The sequence below is a fragment of the Anoplopoma fimbria genome, chromosome 6 (assembly GCF_027596085.1).
Source record: "Anoplopoma fimbria isolate UVic2021 breed Golden Eagle Sablefish chromosome 6, Afim_UVic_2022, whole genome shotgun sequence".
Taxonomy (NCBI): Eukaryota; Metazoa; Chordata; class Actinopteri; order Perciformes; family Anoplopomatidae; genus Anoplopoma; species Anoplopoma fimbria.
Genome location: NC_072454.1, coordinates 12,809,947 through 12,836,591, shown reverse-complemented (window position 1 = coordinate 12,836,591; position 26,645 = coordinate 12,809,947). Strand labels below are relative to the sequence as shown.

At 40.2% G+C, this 26,645-nt stretch overlaps 1 protein-coding gene across 6 annotated transcripts; it reads left to right on the top strand.

Moving 5' to 3' along the window:
* Positions 1 to 193: 193 nt before the first annotated feature.
* Positions 194 to 26,645, top strand: parga (poly (ADP-ribose) glycohydrolase a). 6 transcript variants are annotated; one of them, XM_054599840.1, is made up of 18 exons: positions 194 to 274; positions 966 to 1,031; positions 1,520 to 2,164; positions 2,313 to 2,445; positions 3,128 to 3,250; positions 3,356 to 3,436; positions 4,304 to 4,378; positions 9,198 to 9,290; positions 10,533 to 10,687; positions 13,642 to 13,721; positions 13,839 to 13,899; positions 14,478 to 14,553; positions 16,728 to 16,875; positions 22,080 to 22,158; positions 22,279 to 22,387; positions 23,249 to 23,354; positions 24,566 to 24,694; positions 25,390 to 26,645. In XM_054599840.1, exons 2-18 carry the CDS (start codon positions 1,003 to 1,005, stop codon positions 25,569 to 25,571), a joined length of 2,304 nt encoding a protein of 767 aa, XP_054455815.1. In that variant the 5' UTR covers positions 194 to 274; positions 966 to 1,002; the 3' UTR covers positions 25,572 to 26,645. The 6 variants fall into 6 exon arrangements, with proteins under 6 accessions (XP_054455815.1, XP_054455820.1, XP_054455816.1 ...); XM_054599845.1 differs by having other exon boundaries at positions 197 to 221; positions 969 to 1,031; XM_054599841.1 differs by having other exon boundaries at positions 221 to 274; positions 969 to 1,031.

Genomic DNA, 26,645 nt, shown 5'->3' with positions numbered 1-26,645 from the left:
TTTAATCTAAGGAGGAAGTGGAATTGAAATGGATCTTAACTTTGTTCTTCTATTTGGTATATCAATGCCTCCTTAAGAGTTGCACGACAGTAAACTCCTTTTTGGCCGAGTTGCTTGGATACCGACTCATGACCCCGCCTCTTTTTCTGGCAAACGTGTCTGATTGGTCCGAATGGTTCCGCTGTTAGCGTACAGGGGCTGTCTGCAACAACGAAATAAACGTAAAGCAATGGCCTCACGATATCATTTGGAGTGCTATGTGGATAGGGGAGAAGTAGGTGTATATGACAATGTACAAATGATAACGTTATGCCTGTAACTCACACATCTTACACGAAGAGGGACATGCTTGTAAGTTGTATGTTTCCGTCTTTATGGACACAGCGCTGCTAGCTTGATGAGGTTAAAGTACGTTAGCGCTGTCTATCTACGAGAATCGGGGCTAGCGCACAATAGCTAATGTTTAGATTGTTTTAGCCAATCAAAGCTAAGTTAGCTCAAGATGATGTGATGTTTGCTTACTGCAAGATATGTTCGCATCAAAGGTGGTAAGTTACTATACAAATCCCCCCGAAAGAAACATCGAAACACCCATATAAGATTTATTTTTTACAGTGAAAATAACTAAGATTGGTTCTGGATACTTCGCTAGCTAATTGTAGCTTTGTTGAACCTGCCAGCAGCAGCTCTTCATCATGATGTGCTGGACAACGAGCTGCTGTCAGCAGAGCAGAGACCACGCAGTCTCATGACCTGAGAGAGAAACAAAGTCCCAAAACACCTCTGTGAAGTTTATCTTCCCTTCAAGACCAGAACAAATAAAGCTTGGATTTGGCTCTATGTAAAATCCAGTGTCACATGAAGAAAAGGCAGTACATAGCTATATGATAACTTGGTGAATGTATATAATTATAAAATAATGTTGCAGCCTCTCAATAAGTGATTTTTTTTCTTTCTTTCTTAAGCAGCTATTGTTGATTCATCTTGTCTGACCTGTTGAAGATGGAGGAAGAGTTGGATTCTCAAGGAAGGTAAATCAATCCTGCCACAATTTTATAATATGCACATATTATATACTTGTTAACAAAGTGGCCGCTGGAAAAAGGGAAGCTGTATCACTATTTTTGTTATGTTTCGTTTTCATTTGGTTTTAGTATTTTATCTTATATTTTCATTTGGTTTTAGTATTTTATCTTATATTCGTTTACTATATTTTACCTATTTCACTCGATTTTATTTATTTTGTTCGTTTATTTGATTGTCACTTGTTATTTCATTTTGTTTCTTTGTTTAGGTTTATCCTAACGCTTGTTCTTAATGTTTCTTCTATTGCACTGTTTTGCTGGCTTGTCTGTCGAAGCACTTTGTAAACCTTGTTTTTAAAAGGTGCTATATAAATAAAGTAATTATTATTATTATTATTATTATTATTATTATTATGATCATAAGTACTACCTCTGTAGCTTCAGCCTACGAACAAGACCTTCTCCCACTTTGTTCTCTTTCTGTCCCGTTACAGTGTGACTTCTGAAGTCAAGCCAGAGGAAGTCAAGAATGATGTCCCAAAAACAAACTTTGAACAAACAGATGGAAAAGATGAATGTGGACCACAAAAGAATGACACAACAAAAGACTGTGCACTAATGGAGAGCATGCAAGATGATGCAGCATCTCAGACTTCAGTGGACTGTGGTTCTGCAGGTGGGCTGGATGAATCTGTTCTTGCCGACAGCAGTAGTGACACAGCTCTAACACTCTGCTCTAATGGGCAGAAATCTAAAAGGTCATCTTCACCTGGTTATCACCCTGTTAAAACAACCTGTGTTGCTGCACACTCTTCAAATCCAAAACTCACTCTCAGTCTTAGTAATAGTCCCAGGAAAGGTGTCAGTACACCCACCAGTGATGTGGAGATGCTTAGTCCGGACAGCCCCATTTGTAAAACCACGTTCGGTAACAGCTCTGCAGACAAGGATCACGATGGCAGTGCTTGTGCAGAGGACTCTCAGCAGTTTGTCAAATACTCTAATTCTGGATGTTCTGCCAAAGAAAAAGTCCATCTGGTTGCCATGGGAAGTGAGGATGCTGAGAAAGCTGAGTACAGTGGCTCATCTGATATGAGTCAAGACTTAATTGGAAGCCAGTCGGGTGCACTTTTTGAAAGGTACTTGTGAACATTTTCTGTGTCACATCTTTTGTATTTTCTGATTAATTAATCACCTTTCCTGTTGTGTCCTAGCTACACTATGCTCACAATGTCCTTCAGTAATAATGTGGCATACACTGTCCTGTTCTGTTTTTGTTCTTTACAGCGTTTCATTCGCATTGCATAACATGGACAGAGGATGGCTGGGGACACCCATAGATGAGCTGAACAGAATGCCTCAGTGTGCCCCCCCTCTGTCTCACTTGAAAGCAATGCTTAACCACACTGTCACAGTCAGGGTGAGTAAACAACTAGTGGTTTTATGTGTGTTATTATGTGTGTGGTATGTTGTGACGAATACTGCACTAATAAAATGTGCATGTGAGTGGGCATTTGTGTTTTAACAAGAGAGAACAAGATAGGGAAACGTGGTAGGGAGAGTGAAACCATCATCCATGATCCCCCTCTGGGCCTCTTGTCAGTAAAGCTCCTATCAGACTGTGTCCTCCACTACAAGTCCCACAGGAACACTGTCAGTGCTGCTGTGTAGCAACCACTTGCTCTCGCCATCAACTAACCACTGCTACCCATGCGAGATTCTCTCCATCATCCCCTAAAATCACACAAATACAGTTTTTTAGATAAGTTTTTAGTACATTAAAAGCAGGACAGCTGATTTTCAGTTGTTAAGTCAGCCAGCAAATATGACTCTTGGTAAAACAAGTATAAGGCTTGTATTCCCATTATTTATGTATTCCGTTTTAAGATCTATAGCATCTCAATTAATAAGTAATAAACTGAGCTAAAGTGACTGACTTCTTAATTTCACAACACCTACTATACCTTGTAACAAGATTCAAAAGTTTTTAAAAGCCAACGGTTGGATCTTTTTGATGAGCAAAGAGAAAGCAGTTATCTCAATTATCACTTCTCTACACAAAGCAGTAACCTGTTAAGACATTTTGTTTTTTTCTGTTACAGACAGATCTCCTCAGAGAAGGTGAGGTCCCTGTTTCATATCCTAGCAAGTTCAAAGATGCGTGGGACGATGTGTCCGTGAAGATGCCTTGCTCTGAGAAGAATCTGTTTCCTATGGAGACTGAGGTAAATTAGTGCATCACAGCTTTGCCTGCTTTTCAAAATATACCCATGTAAAACAACATTATTAGTTACTTTAGGAATGTTGTAGTAAAGGCAATTTGTCATCAGGATGGAAGTGGTGTCCAAAGTCGGTGGGAGCTGATCCACACTTCCTTGCAGGGAGGGTTCAAAAGTTCTCTGGACGTGAGGGTAAGACAACTGTGCTGGACTGGACTGCTGAATTAGGCTGAACATACTCTTTGTCCTCATTAAGACCGGTTAATCAGCCTTTAAATGTCACCACTGAAACATCAAAAGTTGGGGAAAAAAGCTATTTTTCTTCTTCTAGCTCCTCTTTATTTTGGCAAACAACAACTTTACAAATTACATCCATCATCTTGTAAGTAGTGGGACAGACACAGTTCACTCTGTTTGGTGGGAGCAGTTCACACCTCTGTTCTGCCACCTCCTACTTTCCACAATCACTTGCATTGTGTTTTAGTAGAGATGAACACAATCAAGTTTGTAATCAGTGGCTGTAGAGAGAGAAAGAGAGGGAGAGATGGGAGACATGAAGCTGGTATTTTAACATTACTCCAACACAGTACTGAACATGTCTGAGCAATCATAGATTTGACAAAAAATATAGTTTTTCCCACCACACACAAATGAGACTCTAGTTTTCAGAGTTATCCAACCTGCAATCATTTTTGAAAACATTGTTTTTGGCGGCAGCTTAGTGTGGATGGAAAGATTTTTAAATTTGTGAAATTTTCTAAAATTTGTACGTTGGCTTGTTTGGACAGCATGCCTTGTATGCTGGATCCTTTCTATTGTATTATTCAAATTGAACTGTCACAGGAGTTTAAAATATACAAAATCTACTCCATAAACAGCCACATGGTGGCAGAGTTTGCAACAAACAAAGCTTGTTTTGTCTTGTTTTAAAAGAAGCCTTGTAATCTGAGATCCTAAATATTGTTGTGCTTTAAACCTGCTATTTATGTGCTGCCCTACATTTTAATATATTTAAGAATAGTCTTCAATGTTTAAATAACTTAATGTTCTTCTCTACAGGATGCTATATTAAGATACAACATAGCCCATGCAAAGAAATGGGACTTCACTGCCCTGAACCTTCTGTGCACAGAGGTAAGCTGCCAAAAACATGACTGCTACCTGTTTTTTTTTATCGGCTTGTCTTGTACAAAAGATAAAACAGGAAGAATACAGCTCTCCGAAAGCCTGCAGATCACACTCTATTGTCAAAGCGTGTTGTTAATCTTTGCTCAACATGAAGCATATGGATTTTAAATCCAATCTTTGGGTTAGAAACCTAATTTACAGAAACAATAAATTATTTTTTATAATTTCTTAGTTTGCTATAAAACAGGCTTCTGTTTTTATTATTTTAATTGACTTATAAATAGATACCTCACCAGTGAAATGCAGCCCTTTGTGTGTTTCACAGCTCTGACGGTCTTGTTGAACTTTGCTGGCAGTGTGTGTTTAGCGCAACATGATTAAGTATGTCTTTAAAATGAACCTTAATGAAGCTAAAGCTGATACTAAACTAGAGTTGTTGACGCAAAGGGAGACTGCTCTCCTCTGTTTGGCTGCAAGCCCATCCGTGTGCTCCGTCCCCTCTCAGTACCTGCGAGTCTCACGGGAACAAATATGCTTCAGTTAGGACAGATGAGCACAGAGCATGGCGGCAGCAGCTGTTGCTGGTGAACCAGGGGAATGTCTTTCTTTTTCTATGTCTACTTCCTATTTTTTTAACACTTCTTTTCCTCTTCTCAAGACGGTTATGGACTGTAATCACGTACCTGTTGTTAGATAAACTTCTTCCCACGTGGGATGAATATTTAACTTTCTTTCATTGTTATGATATTACTTACTAAAACTGTAATGAAATTTAGCATTTCGAAATAAAGCGTCAGTACTTTTGCAAAAAATCATCTAATCTTTTCAAATCAGTCAGTCCTTTTGCAAAAAATCATCTAATCTTTTCAAATCTTGAAGATACAGTATTTGTAGAACTATCTGCCTACTGGACCTACTGGATATACTGCATATTATCACCCAAATTGGCCCAAAAGAAGAAGGCAAGGTCTTTGAATAGATGTAAAGCAAATACCAGCTACAAGCCTAATTTGGTTACCTACATTTATTAAAGCATGTCTTTTATTATTAATCTCTCACGGTGGGCTCATTTCTTGGTTAGAGCCATTAGGAACAAGGTCATTATTCTAATGAAGCTCTTACAATTAAGTGGGAACATTTAATTCTTGTTACAGTCCAGTCAGATTGATATCTGAACATGATGTTCTTCTCATCGTTGATTACTCAGCTTAATTCAGACCGTTCCTAAGTTGTGTTTTTTTTTTCTTCTCCTCTCTAAAAGAATGTCTCGGAGTAGAGCAGAGAGCTCGGTAGATCAATAGCCACCTGAGCCTTTTTATAGCTTAATCCAATTTAATTAAAAGGTCCCATTAAATCTGCAAGGATGCTCACTAATGCCAGCAAGAAACTCGCCCTTCCAGGAGTCTTTTGCGTCAGCGGCTCCACTCTCTGCCCTGAGAACAGTATTTCCCTGCATTTATTTCCTGCGGAGGAATTTAGCAAGGAGGGATGGTGTTCTCAGGAGAAGGACAAGTCAACGTTTGTATATATAAAGTTAATACGATGTGTGCAGTAATTTACTAAAGTGGTATTGGAATATGAATGTACAGATACAAAATGCCTACTGCTTTCTATCAGTTACATTTCTATTAGTAAATAGATGCACGATGAGGGAGCATTTAGATCATCCTGCCAACACGTAGAGCAGAAATGATTAACAGCTGCCATTCTACAGCAGACATACCATCTTTCTTACACAGACTAATGTAGTGAAGAATCACATAGACTGAATTGGTTAGCCATTATTTGGGGGCAACCCAATTGATAAGTAATTGACAGAATATTTTTTACTGCTCCTCATACCTTTTTTTTTTTTTTTTTTTTTTTTTTTAAAAAAAATGTTACTCTCTTTCCCTGTAGTTTGTGGTGAATTTTAATCTGAACTGTTTTACTCCTCAGCCAAGACCACCCAATTAAATCTAGAGCAACATTTGTGCAGCAGTGGGGTAATTGTCAAGAGGTACATTGCCCCTGGGCCAGTGATTGACACGCCGCTCAACGTGTAATAGCCATAGGGGGGGAAAAAAAGAGTTATCCAAATTAGGGCTTGTCTGTAAATTGTCTTAGTGTTTCTCCCCTGCCAATTGAAACTGTCACTGTGTCACTTTCTGATGAATATTTTAGGGCTGAACAGGAAAGCAGTCCAGAAGTAAGTACAGCTGATGTTAAAATAGTATCTAAACATTCAGCAGCAAGACAACAGCAGACTCTACCCCTCCTACTTTTGTGCTTTGTCACTTGGTTTTTTTCCTATAAAACATTCTGAGACGTCTAAATAAATATGTGAAATTGAGACTTGCGTAGGTTGAGCTGCCAGGAAATGGAAATAACTTATATGAAAACCAGAATGGATGGAAGATCAGAGTGTAATCGATCATTAGCCTATGCAGCAGTAAATCTGGACCGTCCTGCTAGAATGCAGTCTGTCATATGTATTGATGTGACGATATAGTTTGTGTGTGCTGCCTAAGCTGTGTGTTACCGTGGTGGCCGGCAGCTGTAGCTGTGGAAAGGCTGGGGGTCATCTTTCTACCCTCATCCTGTCGCATCACCAGCTACCGTATATTAGTCCCACAAGAGCACTTTATGGTGTCTACCACCCCATTACTTCTGACAGCATTTAGTCAGACCTGCTCTGCAGCCATATAAATGCTCCCGGCCCAAATCACCCACCGAAGACTTCCTGTTGAAATTCAAGCCTCCCTGCCACTCTCTCCACAACCGGTCATTTGCATTTGCTCCAGAAGTCCATTTAATCAGCGCAAGCCTCCCTGCTTACCTTGATAGAATAAGGCAAGTGATTGATGAGTAAGCCAATACTCACACTCATAAGTGATTGCGTTGTAAATCTGGGTCTGTGATGGAATAACTGGGTGTTTATTTTAGAGGGAATTGCAGATGGCTGCTGAGGTAAGCTAGAGGCTGAAGTATGGGTGCCTCTGCCATGGCAGGAGCGCTCCCAGATTGATGGTAGTTTCTTCTGAAACAGGTTTCTGTGTAGCGAGCAGCTCTGCAGCTCATTTCTTTTTCTTCTTTCACCGCTGAAGTGTTGGGATTATTGATATCTGAGGAGTGAAAGTTCACCCTAGAACAACAATAAACCTCCATTACCTCAATTGACACTGCGTTTTCTTGTTGGATATGAGAGCATTGAGAATCTTTTCTTAGATATTGGTAACTGGTATGACCAGTTATGACATTACATTACATTACATTACATTACAGTCATTTAGCAGACGCTTTTATCCAAAGCGACTTACAATCAGTAGTATATATTACATATCATTCACCCATTCACACACTGATGACAGGCTACCATGCAAGGTGCCACCATCAGACTCTAACTAACATTCATCATCCAGTCCACACCGATGGCAAGCCTTCGGGAGCAACTTGGGGTTAAGTGTCTTGCCCAAGGACACATCGACTGCAGAAGCCGGGTATCGAACCACCGACCCTCTGATTGGAGAACTACCTTGCTCTCCACTACGCCACAGCCGACCTCAGACTCACTGTCAAAAAGTTATTAGACAATTTAAACCTTTCATAAAGTATTAGGCTGCTCCTCATATTCTTCAGGGCCAAGTTTTCAGTTGAAACAGAATTATGTGGGTGTGAACTGTTGTTGTTCAATAACTGTGATAGTATTATTTGTTGACATCTATCCATGCAAATGCTTATTTAGAAATGTATGAAACTAACGAACAAAAAAAGTATTATTTGAACAAATTGATTCTGATATAAATTATTATGTAACTAGCGAGGTAAAATCAATACATGTTTTCTCTCACTTTTGTTTCTTGTTGAAGTTTGCATTATTGTTATTATATTATTATTTGATGATGATGCTGTTGTGATAGTAATTTATCAGATCAAGTCTGAATTTTTTTCTTGCATCTCAGCAGCTCCATTTGCAACATATTTGATGGCAACAATTTGTTCTCACTGTTCAGGATGGGCTTTGGGTCAGAGACAATGTTGTTGGCCAGCCATAATATGTTATTATGGTGGGCTGATTCATAGAATTTCTCAGGGGAATTGACCTATAATTTAGCTGACTTTCATTTGCTCAAGTGGTTTTGACTTTAAGGTGGCTGACAGACATTTGTACCATGAATCTTAGGGTTTGTTAGGTCATGAAAAACACGGAAAGCCATGGAATTTAAAATGAAATTTTTAGGCCTGGAAAGGTTTTGGAAAAAAAAGTTCTAGGAAAGTCATGTAAAATATGCCTGTAGATTAGAGTATATGTGGTTCAGTTAAAATCGTCTGAAAAAAATAATATATACGTATATTGGTGAAACAATACTGTAATGTTTGGGCAGATCAGTTGCAGCTGCATTGTTCTCTGCGTGGGGTTCTCCGGCCTTTTTATTCTTATTTTCACGTTTACACTGAGGTTTCAGATCATTTATGTATGAAACTTTGCCTCAAAGGCATGGAAAAGTCCTGTAAAATGTTTCTGGTAAAAATATGTATGAACCCTGTGTTTGTTTGTCTCATTATGGTTATTTGTATGTTAACTTTAAAATAAGAGGATAAAATTGCAAATAAAAGACAGAGATAAAAACTGTTTAATTTGCTCTACCCTTTATAAAGAAATGCAACAAAACATACAAGATATTAATGTTTTGGTTGGAAAATCAGTAGTGTTACAAACTAATATGTCACTTCAGATCTGTCAGTCACTCTGACTGTTGGCTCAGAGAAACTGTATGTTTAACTAGACAGAGAAATCCCATTAAACAGAACTTCTGCCTGTATGTTTTTTCTCTTCTCTCTCCAGTATCTTGAGCAGTCAGAGTTACAACTCCTGTTTGACGCTCTACTGCCAGCCATGGTTGACCTAGCACTCAGTGCTCCTGTCCTCTGCACAATGGTAAGTGCAGTGTACTATTTCTGAATATGTACACATTTATGTTCGGGGGGTTGTGTGAGACGATTGTATGGTGAGCCCTTTGCTCTGCAGTTAAACAGAAAATCAGTGTAGAGGGATATAGGAGGAAGGATGTAAGTGCATGCAGTCAGCAGAGAGCGGAGGCAAATGGTTAGATGGTGGATGTTATACAAGATCAGCTCAGGAGTTACAACCGCCAGATAATGAATCCCCCTTTTTGGTCCGTATCAAGAACTGCTTCATTAGAAAAGAGGGCTGCGAGAGGAGAGGTCCGTCTCATTTCCCGTCATCCAGCTGATGTGTCATGCTGGTGCACTTGAGGAAATTCCTCTTATGAACTTAAAAATTCAATCCATTCCTTTGGACAAACTAGTTGTTCCTCCTCCAGGCAATATATTTTGAGAAAACAGGGCCCTCTCTTTGATTCACAGTAAATTGAGCTGATCCACGTCACAGATCTTTTAAATGTCAACCCCATTCGTCTTCATTTTCCTTCTCGGTCATCAATTATAGCGATGCAAAAAATTCCAAGATTGGTATTTCTGTAATTCAGTTATCTATTTCAGAGTCTTCAGTTTAATCAAATCAACTTAAATCAGCTCCCACTCTGGGCAGGACTGGAAAATCTCGCTGGTTGTTACTGGAGACAGAAAGAAGGGGCAGAGAGTTGAAGATGGTTTAACCAAAGGAGGAGAATCTGGTTCAGATTTTTGCCTCAAGAATCATTTGTAGCGGGTGGCCGATGAAGCTTTCTGACTCTCCGCCTTATTTTGCGGTACTAAGCGTCAAGGCTTGTGTGTGTGTGTGTGTGTGTGTGTGTGTGTGCGTGTGTGTGTGTGTGTGTGTGTGTGTGTGTGTGTCAGTGTCATTAGAGCTGGTATTGATCTGCTAACTGGGCAGCCTTGGGAGGCTCTTTAGCCCTAATCAGTTAAGATAGATGGGCCCCGTGTGACTGAGTGAACAAACCCGGGGGAGAGCAAGAAAACCAGGACCTTAATTACTACCACCCATTTACCTAATGCAACTCTCCTTGTCTCCTCTGCTTGCTAGATTGCTAAACTAATTATCTTCCCCCGTTAGCCATCAGACCTACACAACTGCACACACATAACCTTGTGTGTTTTTTGTGCATCTCTCTTTGTCCCTGTGTTTCCCATTCTGATCTCCAGGCTCTCAGGTTTGGTCTCTTTGTCACTTTTTTCCTCATTTTTTTTCTCTTTCTAGCCAATTGCCCTCCTGAAATCAAGGATGAACCAGTCCCTTACTCTGTCTCAGGAGCAAATAGCCTGTCTTCTGGCCAACGCCTTCTTCTGCACATTCCCCCGACGCAACTCCCGCAAGTCGGAGTACTGCAATTATCCTGAGATCAACTTCTACAGGTAAAGGCCTACCATCCTTTGGGGAAAACTGTATGGACACAAAACAATGATCAGTAGCTCACTAGGGTAACTGAGTGAGCTGCAGTCGTAGGTTTTAATTCACAAAAGGAAATTTGCCCCTTGAGCTTTTTGCGGAGTCTCTTTGTAAGCCATTACTTTGAGCGGGAGACTGAGTATATCTTAGACTCAGATATTGATCCTCAGTTTGCCTCATTGGTCTGTAGCTTCAAGAAGAAGCTTACCATGCTGTTGAACAGGAGCATGATTGGAGTCATTGGCATCATCACACTTTTTTTTTAGTCCTAAATGATTGTTGAACACCCAGTGTTGCCCAGGTTTTATTGGCATTGGCAGACTCGCTCGCAATGTTTTTACATGTGCATCAAATACATTCAAAGATAATTATTATTATATTTACATGATATCTATTACAAACTGGTAAAATTCTGATTGAGTAGTTCTGTTTTTGGTGATCCTACCATTCAGAGGAAACTGATTTCCATAAGGGGGCACTACTGCCTTGAAAACCTTAATAGATGAATTCTATTACTCAGCTTTGACTCATTTAGTGAGTGTCCAGTCTTTACATACAGTATTCTGGGCCAGTGGATTTAGCCGTTAAACAAAGTCCCAGCATGTGATATCTCATTTGTTCTCATGTCAAAGAGCATATTAATGTTTTTGTAGAGTTGTACAATAACTACCCCTGTCACCTTATAGCCTCGAGGACGGGACTGTGGGCAGAGAGTCTCTTTGAGCTCCATGTTTCTGTTATGCCTTTTTGAGTGGGAGGGAGATTCAGAGTAGGAGTGTTAAATTGGGGTTCGCTGTGTCTACCTACTCAGAACCAGTGGTCTGTTAAGAAAGCCTGGGATGGCTAATTGAAACAAACTGTTTTAAAAGGCACAGCAGACCCGTCCATCTGTCACTTTTATTTGTAACTTGTCACGTTATTTGGAACGGAGGGAGGTGATGCATGAATGCAGTCAAGTCTATATTCTTGTGTCTAAAGTACACAACCTCTGCTCTGCTGGTGTAATTTGTGCAGACGGCAGCAGAAGGCGTGGCAATATTGCTCTCAGGATAACACAGTATTCTGGAGTCTGTCTTTGTTAATGAGGTCCAGCTGGTTTAAGGCATTTAAAGTAGCTGATAAAGGTTAGAGATGTTGTGTATGGGTGAGGTCCAGCTCTATTACAGTATGTATGGACAGTAAGCACCTCGGTACACACTGACTTGACATTGTCCAGATATCACCTCAACTCAATTTCCTTGTATTTCTTTGAGGCACCGTCCCCTCAGCAGTGATGTGTGTAATCACTCCCGATGTGTTGTTGCCTGACAAACTGGAGATGTCGTGGCAATACTATATTATGATAGAACTAACACTCTTTGCAGAACATAAAGGGTAGGTTTAGTACTATATCACTTTGATATTCCCTGCACTCTGCATGGGCTCTAACTGCCATCCAGAGTCTAATTAGCCATCTGCTCTCCCTGGGGGGTCGAGCATTGTTATTTTATGAATCCCCGGGATGGTCATATTGATAATGTGTGATTTGGTCCATATATTCAACTCCCTTATTTTATCTGAATCTTAATCGAAATCTCCCAATCAGTAATTTGTATGGATGCATATGCTTCCAGCTTAAATGTTAGTGGCAGGCTAAGTGAAGAGGGCTCTGTAATAATGTAAGCATTGATTCCAGTTGCAGGGCTGGCTGTTCAGACCAATGCCAGCACCTGGTTGCCTGCCTGCCTTCACTATCAGCGTTTATGCCGGCAGTGAAATACAGGAAAGAGCAATAGGGAAAAAGCTCTTGGTGTTTCTGAGAAGATGAGACAAGACAACCAGTGCAGTCTAAAAATGGGCCCTGGATCGTTACTGGCCCTCCCTTTCCCCCTTGTAATTGAGGGAGTGTCCGTCACTTTGCTTATCGGCTACCGTCTCGGACAAGCTGAGCAGCAGGCAATCTGCTGATTGCTGTTTTGGCAGAACTGTCAAGGTTTGTCCTCTGTTAAGTGATGGATAGATTTGAGGAAGAGGAAAGGAGGCAGACTTATCTCTTTAGCTTGTTTTACCTCCGTATGAGAAGATGATATAGGAACCCCGTTTAGCAGTTTAGTCAAGAACGAAAGCTCATTATAAAGAAATACATCTTTTTGTCCTGAACCAAGTGACCACAAGATGGCCTACCTCATTTGCAGGAAAACAGTCTTATTGGTTATTAATAAAACTGTCAGAAATCTTCTGTCTCTTGGTGCACTTTATGTAGTAGGTAAGTTTGCAGTGGACAGGAACCAAGTAATTAATGACTTTTGAAATGCAGGAAGTGCCTATTAAATTTGTTTTTTTTATCTCTCTCTCACTGAAGGCCTTTTAGGTCATTGCATTTTCATTTAATTTGTCCCCTCTGTTTTTATATATTTACTGGTCTGGACAAAAAGTGGCAAGAGGGAAAGATTAATGCTTAACAGTGATTAGTCATCAGCTACGGACGCTTTGAATGGAGGAGAGTACCAGTATGGGGTGTTTTTAAAATGTCCACCCAATGCTCTCTCTCCTTTCTCTCTCTGTCTCCCTCCCTCTCTCTTCCCTTCTCCCTTTCCTCAGTCCACCCTAGTTTTTCTGGTAACTCTAAAGAACTGAAACACGGCCTTGGGCAGTACCATTGTATGAAGGACAGAGGTAGATGGGAGAGACATCGTGCCAGTTTAAATGCTTGACCTCACTCATGACATGTTGTGGCATGGTTGTGCAGCGAGCTATAGATAATGCCTCTGAGTGAAACATCCATGTCTCTCATCTGCTACAACACATTAAGTTTATTTAATATCAACACTTGTATATATTTCAAGTAAAAAAAAAAGACTTCCATATATTCTATTCAACAAAGTCAGTACCCTACAAAAATCTCTTGAGACCTAAAATCCCCATTTGCTTTCTTTTTCAGGTTATTTGAAGGTTCGTCACCAAGAAAAATTGAGAAATTGAGAACTCTGCTGTGCTACTTCAGGAGAGTTACACAGACCAGTAAGCATTAAGAATATCCAACATGATTTTGCAGCTGTTGTTTCTCTGTAATGCTCCCATGTTTTTCAGTTGATGAACATTTTTTGATTCTTTTTTTTCCTTTTTTTCTTTTTCAAGAGCCCAAGGGTCTTGTTACATTCACAAGACAATCACTGAACAATCCTCCAAACTGGGAAAGGTATTACTTTCTTCTTTACTCATTAAGTTAATTAATAACCCACAATAATCAATATTAAAGAAGATTTGTTTTTTCAAATTTGTCAAATATTAATGTGTTGATGTTGTCTGAGTGGCGTAAGGACCACTGTAACAACATCATCACATCACAGTTCCTTTGCTGCTCATGCACAGCTCATCATTATCATGCCTCCTATAATGAAACATAATGATGACAGCATTGTGCTGTTTGGTGGATTTTTAGCAGGTGGGGCTGTGAGAATGAACCGTGCAAATACGGATGAATTCTTGTGGAAAGACCTGAGGTTGAGGTGGCACTTTATATTCCATTAGGATCATGGCCAAAAGCTTAGGCTTGAATCACAAACATTCTCCGTCCAACCACTCCTTTGCTCTAAAGAAAGTTTCTACAAAGTAATGACTAGAGAACTTTCAGGTGATACTTTTAGTACATACATACTTTACTGGAGGATGTTGCAGCTTCAACTCTTTAGCATTAAATTAGTATATTGTTTTAATACAGTGAGTTACTCATTGGTAAAATAATAACAGAAAGCTTTGCTATCTTTTGTTGTCAAGTTCTCAGACTCTTCTGAAGCGCCTACATATCACTTGTGAAGGAACGATTGAGGATGATGGCTACGGGATGCTGCAGGTAGGAATTTGTTTGCTGTTTGGATGTTTTGCATTCAACACCAAGTAGAACTAAATATTCAGGATGGTTTGTAGTGGTCAAACCATGGTCTCTGACCATCACCACACCTTTTGTGAAGCTTTCAAATGTCAAAGAGACTTACTTGTCTGAAGAGTTGTCCACTACCTGCTGAAAATCTAAATCTGGTATACGATTTTTGTGTATCTGGGAAAGTTGTTGTCTTTTTTTTCTGCATTGATTCACCCCATCTCTTTTCGAGACTGGCTGGTGTGTTCTTTTACTCTAGCTGACAGCTGTTTTTTACACTTGAGTAGTTCAGAGGAGGCAAGGGGGCAGGAGAAGACCCTGGGGTGGGGGATGAGGGAAAAGGAGGCGCATGGTGGAAAAAATGACAAGGGTGAGCCATCTCACTGGGGCGACCCAGTGGGCCAGGAGTCCTGCGGGCGGATTGATGGCTACCTCAGCAGGCTGGGCAGTGGCTGTGTATTCAATTTTTATAGGGCAGAGTGGGCTGTCATTCTGTCAGGAGGTGAGATAGAAGGGTGAGGGGGGTGAGGTCAGGGGTGAACCAGTGAAGGAGGTGAGGAGTGGAGCGACTGGTTAGACTACATACACACATGCACATACAAACACACTCACTGTCACGCAGATTGACGTAGCTGTGGGCCAGTGAGCAGAACCCTCACCCCTGACAGCCTGTTTGAATAGCAGCATTGTGATTGAATCTGCTTTCCTGGTATCCATGCCACAAAAACAAGCAGTGGGCTTAAATGGCATCAAGCTCCTGGATCACACCAAAATATTTGGCTAAAAATGGCTTAAATTCCATTCAGGCAAACTTTGTCTACCACTTGAACTTTTCTAAGGTATTACAGGCCAAATTTCATCATTGTTGTTAGAATTTGTTTTCTTATTTTTAAGAACTGGCTGTCAATGGTGTCTTGGATATTGTTATTATATTGAAAGTGAAGGTGAGAGCACATCTTCTGTGCTGTTGCAGATTGCTCAGTAATCATGTTTTTTGCTTTTGGGAACACAATCATGCCATTGCTATCCATGGGAGTCCTGAAGATCGAGGCTCCAAAAAACAGATAATTATAGATCGGCTGACAGTCATTTATCCATAAACCCATCACGTAAACAACTTTCTTTAAGGCATATTATGGTTCTGCAAATTCCTTGTTAATTATTGACCATCATATATACCGATACCGATTCTTCTGCAATTAGCTTTTATTAACCAATATATTGGCCCAACCGATTTGTTGGTCTAGCTCATGGAGAATAAATGTAATTGTAAAATCATCTTTCATACTTAAGACTACATTACATTACATTACATTACAGTCATTTAGCAGACGCTCCCGACTTAAATCAGTTATATTACATATCATTCACCCATTCACGTGATGACAGGCTACCATGCAAGGTGCCACCATCAGACTCTAACTAACATTCATCATCCAGTCCACACCGATGGCAAGCCTTCCAACAAGTGTCTTGCCCAAGGACACATCGACTGCCGAAGCCGGGTATATCGAACCACCGACCCTCTGATTGGAGAACTACCTTGCTCTCCACTTGTTGGTCCCCTAAATTTATCTATTTTGTCTTCCTTGACCCTTCCCAATTATCAGACTAAACGATGACAATTATTTTTTTTATTTGTTTATTTGTTTTTAAAAACACAAGTCGTGGTGTTTTCCTATCATCCTGTGGATACATCATTAAATAGTGAGCCTACACAGGAAATGCCAATACTTATGCCTTTTTTACAAATATAGTGGCAGTCCGCAGACATTCATGCAGATTCTGCATCACTGCTCATCCTTACCTGAAGATTTTATAGACATTTGAACTATCTCTTTAGATTTTGCTACAATATCCTGATTTGATTATTCACTAGCAGGAAGCGGTGGAGTGAACCATAGACATCTATCTGTGTTAAATGACCACAGTGGGTGACAGATAATAAGGAGACAATAATGGAGTAATATGTTCACATAATGGGAGTGACGGTAGCTAAACCTCACAGTTCTTCTCAACTGCATAGTATTTGCATGTTAATATATTAACGTTGTTGAATCAAGATTTGTTTGGCCGTGAATATAAAAGAGGGATTGTGCCATTTTTGTTTAACTCTTCTGTTTATTTTCCTAATATAATTTAATTAGGTGGACTTTGCAAACCGGTTAGTTGGTGGTGGAGTAACAGGACATGGACTGGTCCAGGAAGAGATCAGGTTCCTCATCAACCCTGAACTCATCGTCTCTCGCCTCTTTACTGAAGCTTTGGAATACAATGAATGCCTCATCGTCACAGGTACGTAGTCCCACACATGCACAGAACATATATTTTTAGATTCTACCATAGTGATATAAAGGGTACTGGTATTGACACAATACTATCAACAAATTACATTTTCAAACAAGAAAGACCAAACTGCGCTTTTCACTTTTCTTTGTTTTATTCAGAGTTCCATGTTTCATGTATGCGTCTTTTATTGGCTTGCTTCATGTGTTGTTGAAAATGGGGAAAAAGAAGATATGTATTGTCCACAATGGAGTTGTGACTTCAAATTTGCTGAGTAGTCATATGTCAGAATAAAAGATGTAGTAGTGTACAAAAAATGTAAAGTACAGTGCAATAAATTAACAAAACACATATCAGAGTAGTATTTAATAATTGATATGAAATAAATAACCAAAAAACAATATTGAGGTAAGTCAAGAATTAAAAATCAATTAAATGAATGGCATATTAAATAATATACTTTATACATGTTGGTCTTTTGAGTTTTGGTTGGCACAGTGGATTCCTAATTACCAGAGAGGTCAGAAGACCAGACAGACAGCAGGTTCTACAGTAACATACGCTTAAACACAAGTGTGGGATGAGTTTGCAGGAATGAAGGGTGCACTCCAATTATCTTGGTGTCACAATGCTCAGCTTCCTCAGGAAAGCTGATGCGATGTGACCCTTGTGTAGTTGGAATGAATTGTATTCTCGGCAATAAGTCAAGAAGCTTTTTAAGTGAATTGATTTGGCTCCGCTTATTTCTGATTTCATGGGCAGAATCTCTGCCAAGTGGCGAGTCTCTGGTTTGGTGAACTCAAGATTGCCTCTCTGCTTTTTGCAAATGATGAAGTTTGTGTGGTTTTATCGGACTGTGACCTCTAACACCCACTGGGGCTGTTTGTAACTGCGTATGAAACGGATGAGCTGAGATTCAGCACAACCTTTCAGTCTGAGGCTGTGATACTCTACCAGAAAATACAGTGAAATGCCCCCATTGGGTTGGGAGCAAGTTGCTCCCCCAAGTTAAGCGATGTCAGTGTTAAGATGGATTAGAGTTAGAGCATCAGAAGTGTTTTAGGCGTTGTACCAGATTGTTGCTGTGAAAAGGGAGCTTTGCCTGAAAGCCAGTTCATCTAAGTTACAAGTCCTGGCTTTTATGTTAATGAGTTCCAGGCAGCAAATGAGCAAAAGATACACGCATGCATTCATACACAGACACCCACATGCACACACATACTCAGAGATTTAGTAATGTTCTCCTACAAAGGCTAGATATAAGGACACGTTATTTATAGGTTTCACCCAGTTAAGGCTTTCTGTGACATGGTTTGTTTTAGTCCATATTGCGCAGTGAATGGAATTGTTGTAGAGCATGGTATATTTCTTTACTGCTGTAATCAGCCTATTAGCATTGGGCGTGCCAGGTCATAAGAATGAACATTTCAGATAAATAGTGAATCCTGGAAATAATACATCATTAATGGGGAAAAAGCAGCAAGTTAGGCGACTGCATGCCATCGTAGTCCTGTTGCGGGTCCATTCTAGACAGCTGAGGCTGTGAGGCCTGAAGCTTTGCCAGTCCACTATTTAATCGATTACAGATGGCGTCATTCTATTAGACAGAGTAATACAAAAAGTTATATATAGCAAATACTAAAGAGGGTTTCCTGATGTACTTGTGTGGCTGTTTATATACCTTGACGCTCAGCTCAAGTAAAGTTGATGGATGATTTATGCCTCCATGCAGAATTGGATGGCATCAAAGCTGTCGCATTGCAACAATATATACAGAACGAATAGCCCAGATATATGATTCTACCACTCTGAATACAATACGCCTTCATGCCATGTGGTGTATTAATTGATATTTGTTAGCTGACCTCAAAGCATACCTAGAAACCACATATTTTTTAAATGCCTTGCTAGTATTTTTACACATAACGTTGGCTAAACTAGTGTTGTTTTCATCTTTGAGTTACTTTCTCTCGCTCATTGAGCCCTGTGTGTTTATTGGGCTTCATTCATTTTTCACCCGTCTTCCTATCCACTAACAGTGTAAATCCATTGCATTGATTCACTTGTGACTGCCCAGTTATCCTTCATTCCTCTACAGCAGAATTGCTCTATTTTTCAACCTCCAACTCACTCTGCTTGGGTCAACCTCCCTAAGTGTTCGGCCCTCTCACTCTCCTCCCTCCTCCTCCTCCTATAACCATTCTTCTGCCTTACAGCTGTACTTCGCCCACCACTGGTCAAAGTAAGGGCAAACACAGATAAAAATCACAGAAGCACATATTTTAGTTCAGTTTGTGCCCAAAAAATTAAATAATATAAATGTTTGGGTGGACACAATATGATCACTTATGTGTTATTTCATTCAATCAAATACACACGTTAATTCAAATCTACCTTCATTCTTTTTTTTGTAGTGTCACTGTAGAGTATGGAGAAGTTCATCTCATTGCCCTCTCACCACGTTTCAAAATATCCTCAGTTAAGTCAGTTAATTTATACTTGCATCATATCTATTTTATTGCCACTTTATGTAGCCTGACAGAGCAAATATTTAACATACACTCATCCTGCTTTGGTGCCTGTAGCTCACAGGGGCATTAAAATGAGCCTTCAGATTTGCTTTTGATGACACAAGAGGCATCATTATGCGGTTTGATAAATCCATCTGTTTGACATGAGTGCATGTATTATAACTTAGCTGCGCCTGCAGGAACTCAAATATAAATGGTGCTCCCAAATGTCAGCACTTCATTGATTCTGTTGATTCTTTGAACTTGTGCCTAGCAAAAGAGACACGTGGGCTAGGGTTGAGTACAGAACTCAGGACTTTTAATGGTACAAACCAAATTACGTAAGTTTTACTGAGTTCTGATTTACGTTAAATCAATCAGTTCCCAATTTCGGTAAGTGAGACAGAGTAACTTTGCGGATAGAGAGAAATGGATAGAGTGGGACTACGTCACCCCTGCAGCTTGATCAAGTCACAGTGAGTCGGGGCAAAGGCGAACCAAAAGCAGTTGCAAGGGTGGGGGGGGTTACACTTTTTCAGAACTCGACGCAGACAACGCTCTCTGCAGTATATGTAATGCGAAATGCAAAGATGACCAGGCAACACGTCTCACATGTGCTTCCTCCGAGAGACACGTGACAGCGCTCTTAAACCATGTCCTGGGGACGGACTGCGACGGATGGAGGTTGTAGGGATGGGTTTGGGAGAGGGAGGCTCAGAGGAGGTTTTATTTTGTGTCCGTGTAAAATGCTCTTAATAAATAACACGTTGAAATTGAGTTTTGACTTTATTTTTACAACTGAAATTACACTTTTGTTATTATTGAGAGAGTAAAGTACCGAAAAAGGGTAAAGATTGGTAGCTGTACCAGTGTTGGTTATAATGTGAATGGTACCCAACTCTAACATGGACAAAACAAATGGTGACGAGACGTTTGCGTGGTATATCTGCACCTTGAATATCTTCTGCAGTGCATTGCACGTTGCATATAGTCTTGTTGGAACTGCAGAGTACAGAAAAGGAAAAGCCACCGTGATGTTATCACCCTTGACCAACAATGGTTATACCACAAAACACACACACACACAATCAGTGCTGTTCAGTCAATGTTAAAATCGACCTCTGTCTTGTTCAGTACGCTCCTTTCAGCAAGCCAAGAATAGTCTCTTTTGTATGGCGCCATGTTATCTTCTCTGAAACTCCCATCCCTTCCAAGTCACCTTCAGCGGTTAGTCATCGTCCTCCTCCCTGCCTCCCATCATTCTGCCTCCCTCCCTCTTTCCCTCCTCCTCCTCTCCACTTAACTTTATTACATTTGGACAGAAATGAATTTATTGCCCAACTAAGGTCATAGCTCCACTAATGGAATGGCCAGTTACGCCATAGATTTATTTAAACCTTGCAGAATATTCCTTGCACGCATTCAGTGTTTCCTCTTAAAGTCTAGTCTCTATTTCTTTTTAACTGACTCTTCTTCTTCCGTCTTTGTTTCTCCTCTTCAGTCAAGTTAATCATATGTCTTTGTCTTTAGTGGTGTCTTAACATTGGTCTTTCAGTGAATTTGAAACTTATACGCCACATCAGTTTTTGTCAATCGGCGTTTTCACATCGGAAGTTAGAGGGACACGATGTAATCTTGTGATGGAAGCCTGTTTGCCAGGAGGCTTTCATGGGCGGTTGCCAGGATAAATAGGATCAAGGTGAAGGAGGAGGAGGACAGCTCTGTTGATGGAGAAAGTGATATGGGTAGCCTGTTGTTTGACGTTAAGAGTCACTAGTGTTGTAGAAAAAAACTTTGACTGGATGTTTAAAATAAATGTTCATTTTGTTCAACTAGCCAGTTTTACTGTCATTGTTGGATTATGTCTTGGCTCCAGAATAGGCCATTATCTATGTCATACTTTAACATAGAAAAGCACAAATCTAAAATTATCATTCACATTTAAACTTCAAGTATTGGCAGATGGTACATGCTTAAAATTGAAATGAAACCAATTATGGGAAAGTAAAAGCAGCGTTTAATTACTGCTCTTCAAGAGATGCTTTCAAGGATTGACATTTAGCATTGCTTTTAAAATACATTTGATCTATTCTCCCAGGAGGATACGTAACTCTGCCAGTACATGCAGGAAAACCTAAAGGGCTATATCAATCAAGTGTTAAACACCTGCTCTTCATCGAGGAGCAGTAAAACTTCCTTGTACCTAAGGCATGATGTTTGGAGCCTTTAATAGGCATCGTTTGCAGAATTGAACAGCTGTATTTGCATTGACGAATGATGAAATCTTTGGAGCTCTTACCATGAGCACATACCAGTACACATTATAAAAAGGCTAACTTCTTAATAACAGAGGTGTGTTACCCTGTCAGTGAATGAATGATTCAGGGGTGCTTTGTGTTTTGAAAGCATTTTGGGAATGCATCCAAGGTTAGCTACTTCTGTTCTAACCATTCCTTCCTATTATGGCTGAAAGCTTTTCATTTCAAATCCCAAAGCGGATTACTTATTAAATCAATGGCCTTTATTTATGACAATCCAATACAAGCTGATACTGTGTACTCACATGGGGAGCACAGAAAGCACTAAATGTGATCTAAGAAATAAGGCGCTGAATCAGATTTAGGCCCACTGGGTGCTCTGACCACTGAATACTGACTAATGTCTTTCTTTTTTTTATTTCTTGCTTTCTTTCTTGTTCTGTAGGTACTGAACAGTACAGTAAATACTCTGGCTATGCTGAGAGTTTCAAGTGGAAGGCCAGCCACAAGGATGAGACTGCCAGGTATTTTTTTCCTTACATAGTACTGTTTAGTCATTCAGAAAAACATTTGAGAAAAGATGTGTGGTTTTTTAAAATCATTGTCAATTCAATCTCTCTTCATTTTTGATTTTTTTTCCCCAGGGATGACTGGCAGAGACGATGTACAGAGATTGTGGCCATTGATGCTCTCAGATTCAGGCACTTCCTTGAGCAGTTTCTCCCTGAGAAGATGACCAGAGAACTCAACAAGGTGAGAGAGAGTCGTTATTTTGAATCCCACTGCTTCTTTTTCTGGCAAGACCTCTTCTGCGTAGCCTTAGGGAGCTAGGATTGGCCAGGTCTCTGTTTGTTGAGGTACCGGTCAAGGCCAAACCCTAACCAATCATCTCCGCCTCATCCAGCTATGTAGGGTGAGTCTTTACAAGAAGTGCTGTGGGATTCATAATTACCTGAGAGAGAGATGTTCCTATCTGTGTTTGCACATATATTGAGCTATATAAAAGTATATTAAGAGCTCTGCATCCAGATACACAATGGGGGAAAACAGCCTACTCACTTCTATTGTTTGATTTGAACCGTGTGTTTGGCTAACCGCTAGAATTTCTCAGAAGAACCAGTACACACACTGCTGTACCTCGCTGCAACGCAGTCGCTGCTAAGGTGGCAGATAGCTTGGTGAATTTAATTATGTGTTTGGTAAGATTGTATAAAGTGTGTTATATGACAACTTGGAGCTTGCTTTCATAAATAGACACTTGTTTGTTTTTTGAACGATTTAATGTTTTTGACAATGCTTTACAGTATTCTTTTCATCAAACATTGCACCATTCTAGTTTTCTAATTTTACTGTTGAGGAATTAGGCAAAACATTATGCACCTGTGGGCACTTTCAGAGTTGAGGCTTACACTTCAACATTGTGACTTTTTGAAGTCTAGCCCACATGTAACCCACCAAACTTAAAACAATGCTGTATACTGTACATTTTAAAACGGCACACTAAAAGTCTAATACATTGTACAAATACATCATCGAAAAATATTGAAACATTTTCTCTTGTGTCTATTTCCTCCCCGCCTTCCCTTCCTCCTACTCCCTGTGCATTTATCCCAGGCATACTGTGGATTCTTCAGAAACAACGTCAACAGCAAGCACCTCCCTGCAGTAGCCACAGGCAACTGGGGCTGTGGAGCCTTTGGTGGAGACACACGGCTCAAAGGTAGCATCAGCTGCATTACAAAGATGCTTCGAGAAAGAATTGAAGGAAAAGACTGTGTTTAGAAAGAATGTTTTTTCATACATGAGAGCTTAAAATGTTAACTGGGGATTCACAAGCTGGAGGTAAATATAAGTCGACTGCTTGTCGTAGCCATTGAAGCTCCTGCTGAAGGACGGTACGGCAGTCACAGATGCAGGTCTCTCCCCAATCTCCTCTGGTCAATTAGCAGCTCTCCCAGGGTGTCACTCACCCGTCCCGTCCCTCCCTTTATTGATCAGCTGACACACATTTATGTTTTCCATTAAAAAGGCAATTGATTACAGGGAGGGGACACCATAAATCCGGGCTGATGCCGTTCTATGCGAGCTTACACAACATCACTCTTCACAAGCAGGGGCCCCTTACTGTCCCCTCCAGTAAACCACACTGCAAATCTTAACCAGTTTTCTTTTTTTTTCTAGTCAATGTCTTTAAACATATTAATTAACTGTTATGTTGTTTATACTTATCTTTAATGGAGGCCGTGCTTTACTAAAGCACAAATCTTCTCATGAATGTCCTGCAAATGCGATTGGAATAGCAATGGAACATTTTTGTACAGTTTAATTTAGTACTGAAGCTGTTAATTTCCTCTGCAGCCCGCTATGAATAGATCCACTGGACTTGACAAAGTCCCTTAGGGTGATATTAGCGTTCAGGGACCCCCACCCTTAAACCCTGGAATTAGCATAGCTGGTATTTTTAGACGGCAATAACTGTATTTTACGTTCCTGTCCCGAAGTTGACCTGAGATGTGGTAGATACATAACACCGAGCTGCTAAGTTGTTGTAAAGAGTATAGACCTTTTGCAAATGATGTTTGTTTTTCTGTGTTTTAATCTGGAATCAATATCCATTATGTTAAATATTTAAAGGTTTTAAGACCTAATTTGCAAGGGCTAAAAAAATGAGTGCTGTTGATGAGGCTATGCTACCAGTGGTGGATTATTTACTCTTCTGGTACAAATTGCTCCCGTCACTCGTGTTCTTTTCTGCCAGAAGCCCTACCTTATCCAGCTTATTGACCAATTACTTTGTTTCCTCATCTTATTTTCAGCGGTCAATTACACATTTATGATTGCGTTCTGAAACTGAAGGGTACTAATGATGCTAATATGGTAAATCGTTGTTGCCTGGATTTCCCTTTAGCTTTCATCTTCTCACTTTTTCAGCGCTGATTCAGTTGATGGCTGCAGCAGAGGCTGGGAGAGACGTGGCGTACTTCACATTTGGAGATGCTCAGCTTATGAGGGATGTTCATGAAATACACACTTTTCTCACCGAGAGACAAGTCACCGTCGGTAAGACTCGCACACAAAAACGAATGTTTTTAGTAGTGTTGTTGCAGGAGTTTGACTCCCTATTCAGTCCTGTCTCTGTTGAGCTGTTACACTTAATTGCATAATGAACATGAATGCTAATGATACCAGCCACTGTTAGGATTGTGGGACTCATGAGGCTCGTACGGCACACGGAGGTTGTACTTTCTGACGCCATTACAGGGACAGTACGCATAAATAACAGAATGCGGTCCATCTCAATGTTAAGTTATTCCACTTTATGGGCCATATCTGTTCCTCAGCCCATCCATTCAGCCTCAGCCTCAGAGTGGATTACTGCCTGAACTGACCCCAGCCTCTGCCCTCCCCCTCTTTTCATTTTTCTTGCGCTGACATTTATTGAAGCCTTTCAGAGAAATTCCCCTCGAGCCATCCATTTCCTAAAGTGGATCTACAGAGAAAAAGCTCACGGCCCGTGTGCGTGTGGACGTGTGCTTGATTTATAAATGAGCCCGAACACGCTTTCATTTTTTCTTCTGGTTCAGTGTTTGCCTCACATGCTTGTTCTTTGACTACCTGTTTGTCCTTTCTGTATTTTCTCACAAATCCTGTTTTATCTGCCTCCGTCTTTCTCTCATCTCTTGACCCCTGCACCATCCCCTCTCTCTGTCTCTCTTCCTCTCTCTATCTTCACCTCCCTCCTTTTTCCCTTCCAGGGAGGCTGTACAGCCTTTTGAACCAGTACTCCAGTTTGATGTGTAAGAATTGCCGCACGACGCGACCTGACGTCAGCCTCTACAGTTTCATCTATGAGAGAGTCTCTTCCCCTCCACCCGCCGACGCCCCAGACTCTGCTAAGGATTCTGGGATGTCCTCTCTAACATCAGACTCTCATTAATACGGACAGAGCTGCAACTTAACCTCCCTCCCCGTGTCTCTACGTGTAAAAGAGACTCCAGGTTCACAAAGCCTCAATGTGCTCTCAGTCTTGTGCTTACAATCACTTTTTCTCTCACACACACACACACACACACACACACACACACACACACACACACACACACACACACACACACACACACACACACACACACACACACACACACACACACACACACACTCCCACTCCCTTTAAGTTTGTGATCCCAACACACAAACTACCAAACACACAGTTTTGCCTTTCTCGTTGGTGGTATTATAGGAGCCTCGTAGTATGTCACCTACATGTGGTGACATGTTTCAGAGACTTATAGCAATAGTAAATCCAGGTTGCTGTTAGGCCTTTCTTTAGTCTAAATGTGATGTGGAATTATTTAGTTTTTACACTAATTACAAATATGGCCAAATATTCATCATATGCATGGTTGTGTACACTTCATTATTATATAATCCAGGACACGATGATCATCCCTAATTATCTTGTCTTATATTGTGTTTGCTTCTTTTTTGGCTTAGTTGTCTTCTCTATTTGCCATTCCCAGGCTGTGGTGATGTTCCTGAATGCAGAGATATAAGATGCCATACTGTAGTCTATGCATGGGTAACATTTATTTATCAAATATTCTACAAACATATGCTGCTCTTTTATATCCCCTAGGAGGTAAGATGTTCAACTCACATATTGTACTTATTTTAATGAGTCAAAACCAACTATAAAATGTCCCCGTTATGAGAATCAACTCAGATGAAACAGATGCATTTAATTTATGCTGATTTCCATCTTCATATCTTTAATTATATTCTAGTAGTTTAATCATTTATTTTTAAAATATAATCAGTGTTAAGCACAGCATTGCTACTGTACTGTATATACATTTCAATAAAGGGGAAGCAGATATAGAAATAATTGCACGCAAAATATTTTTTTTCTTTTTTTAATTTTTGTTTTTTATTATTTACTGTATTTTCCGATTGACAGTGTGGGTTCTATTTAATGATGGGTTCATAAATAAAATGAAAGGCTGTAAATGTC

What these genes read in the sequence shown, in the direction of transcription:
- parga (XM_054599840.1), top strand. Translation starts at nt 1,003, where the DNA reads ATGGAGGAAGAGTTGGATTCTCAAGGAAG. An exon ending in TGTTTCCTATGGAGACTGAG is followed by an intron (nt 3,251 to 3,355) that starts GTAAATTAGTGC and finishes ATTTGTCATCAG; the next exon opens with GATGGAAGTGGTGTCCAAAG. An exon ending in TGGAGACACACGGCTCAAAG is followed by an intron (nt 23,355 to 24,565) that starts GTAGCATCAGCT and finishes TCACTTTTTCAG; the next exon opens with CGCTGATTCAGTTGATGGCT.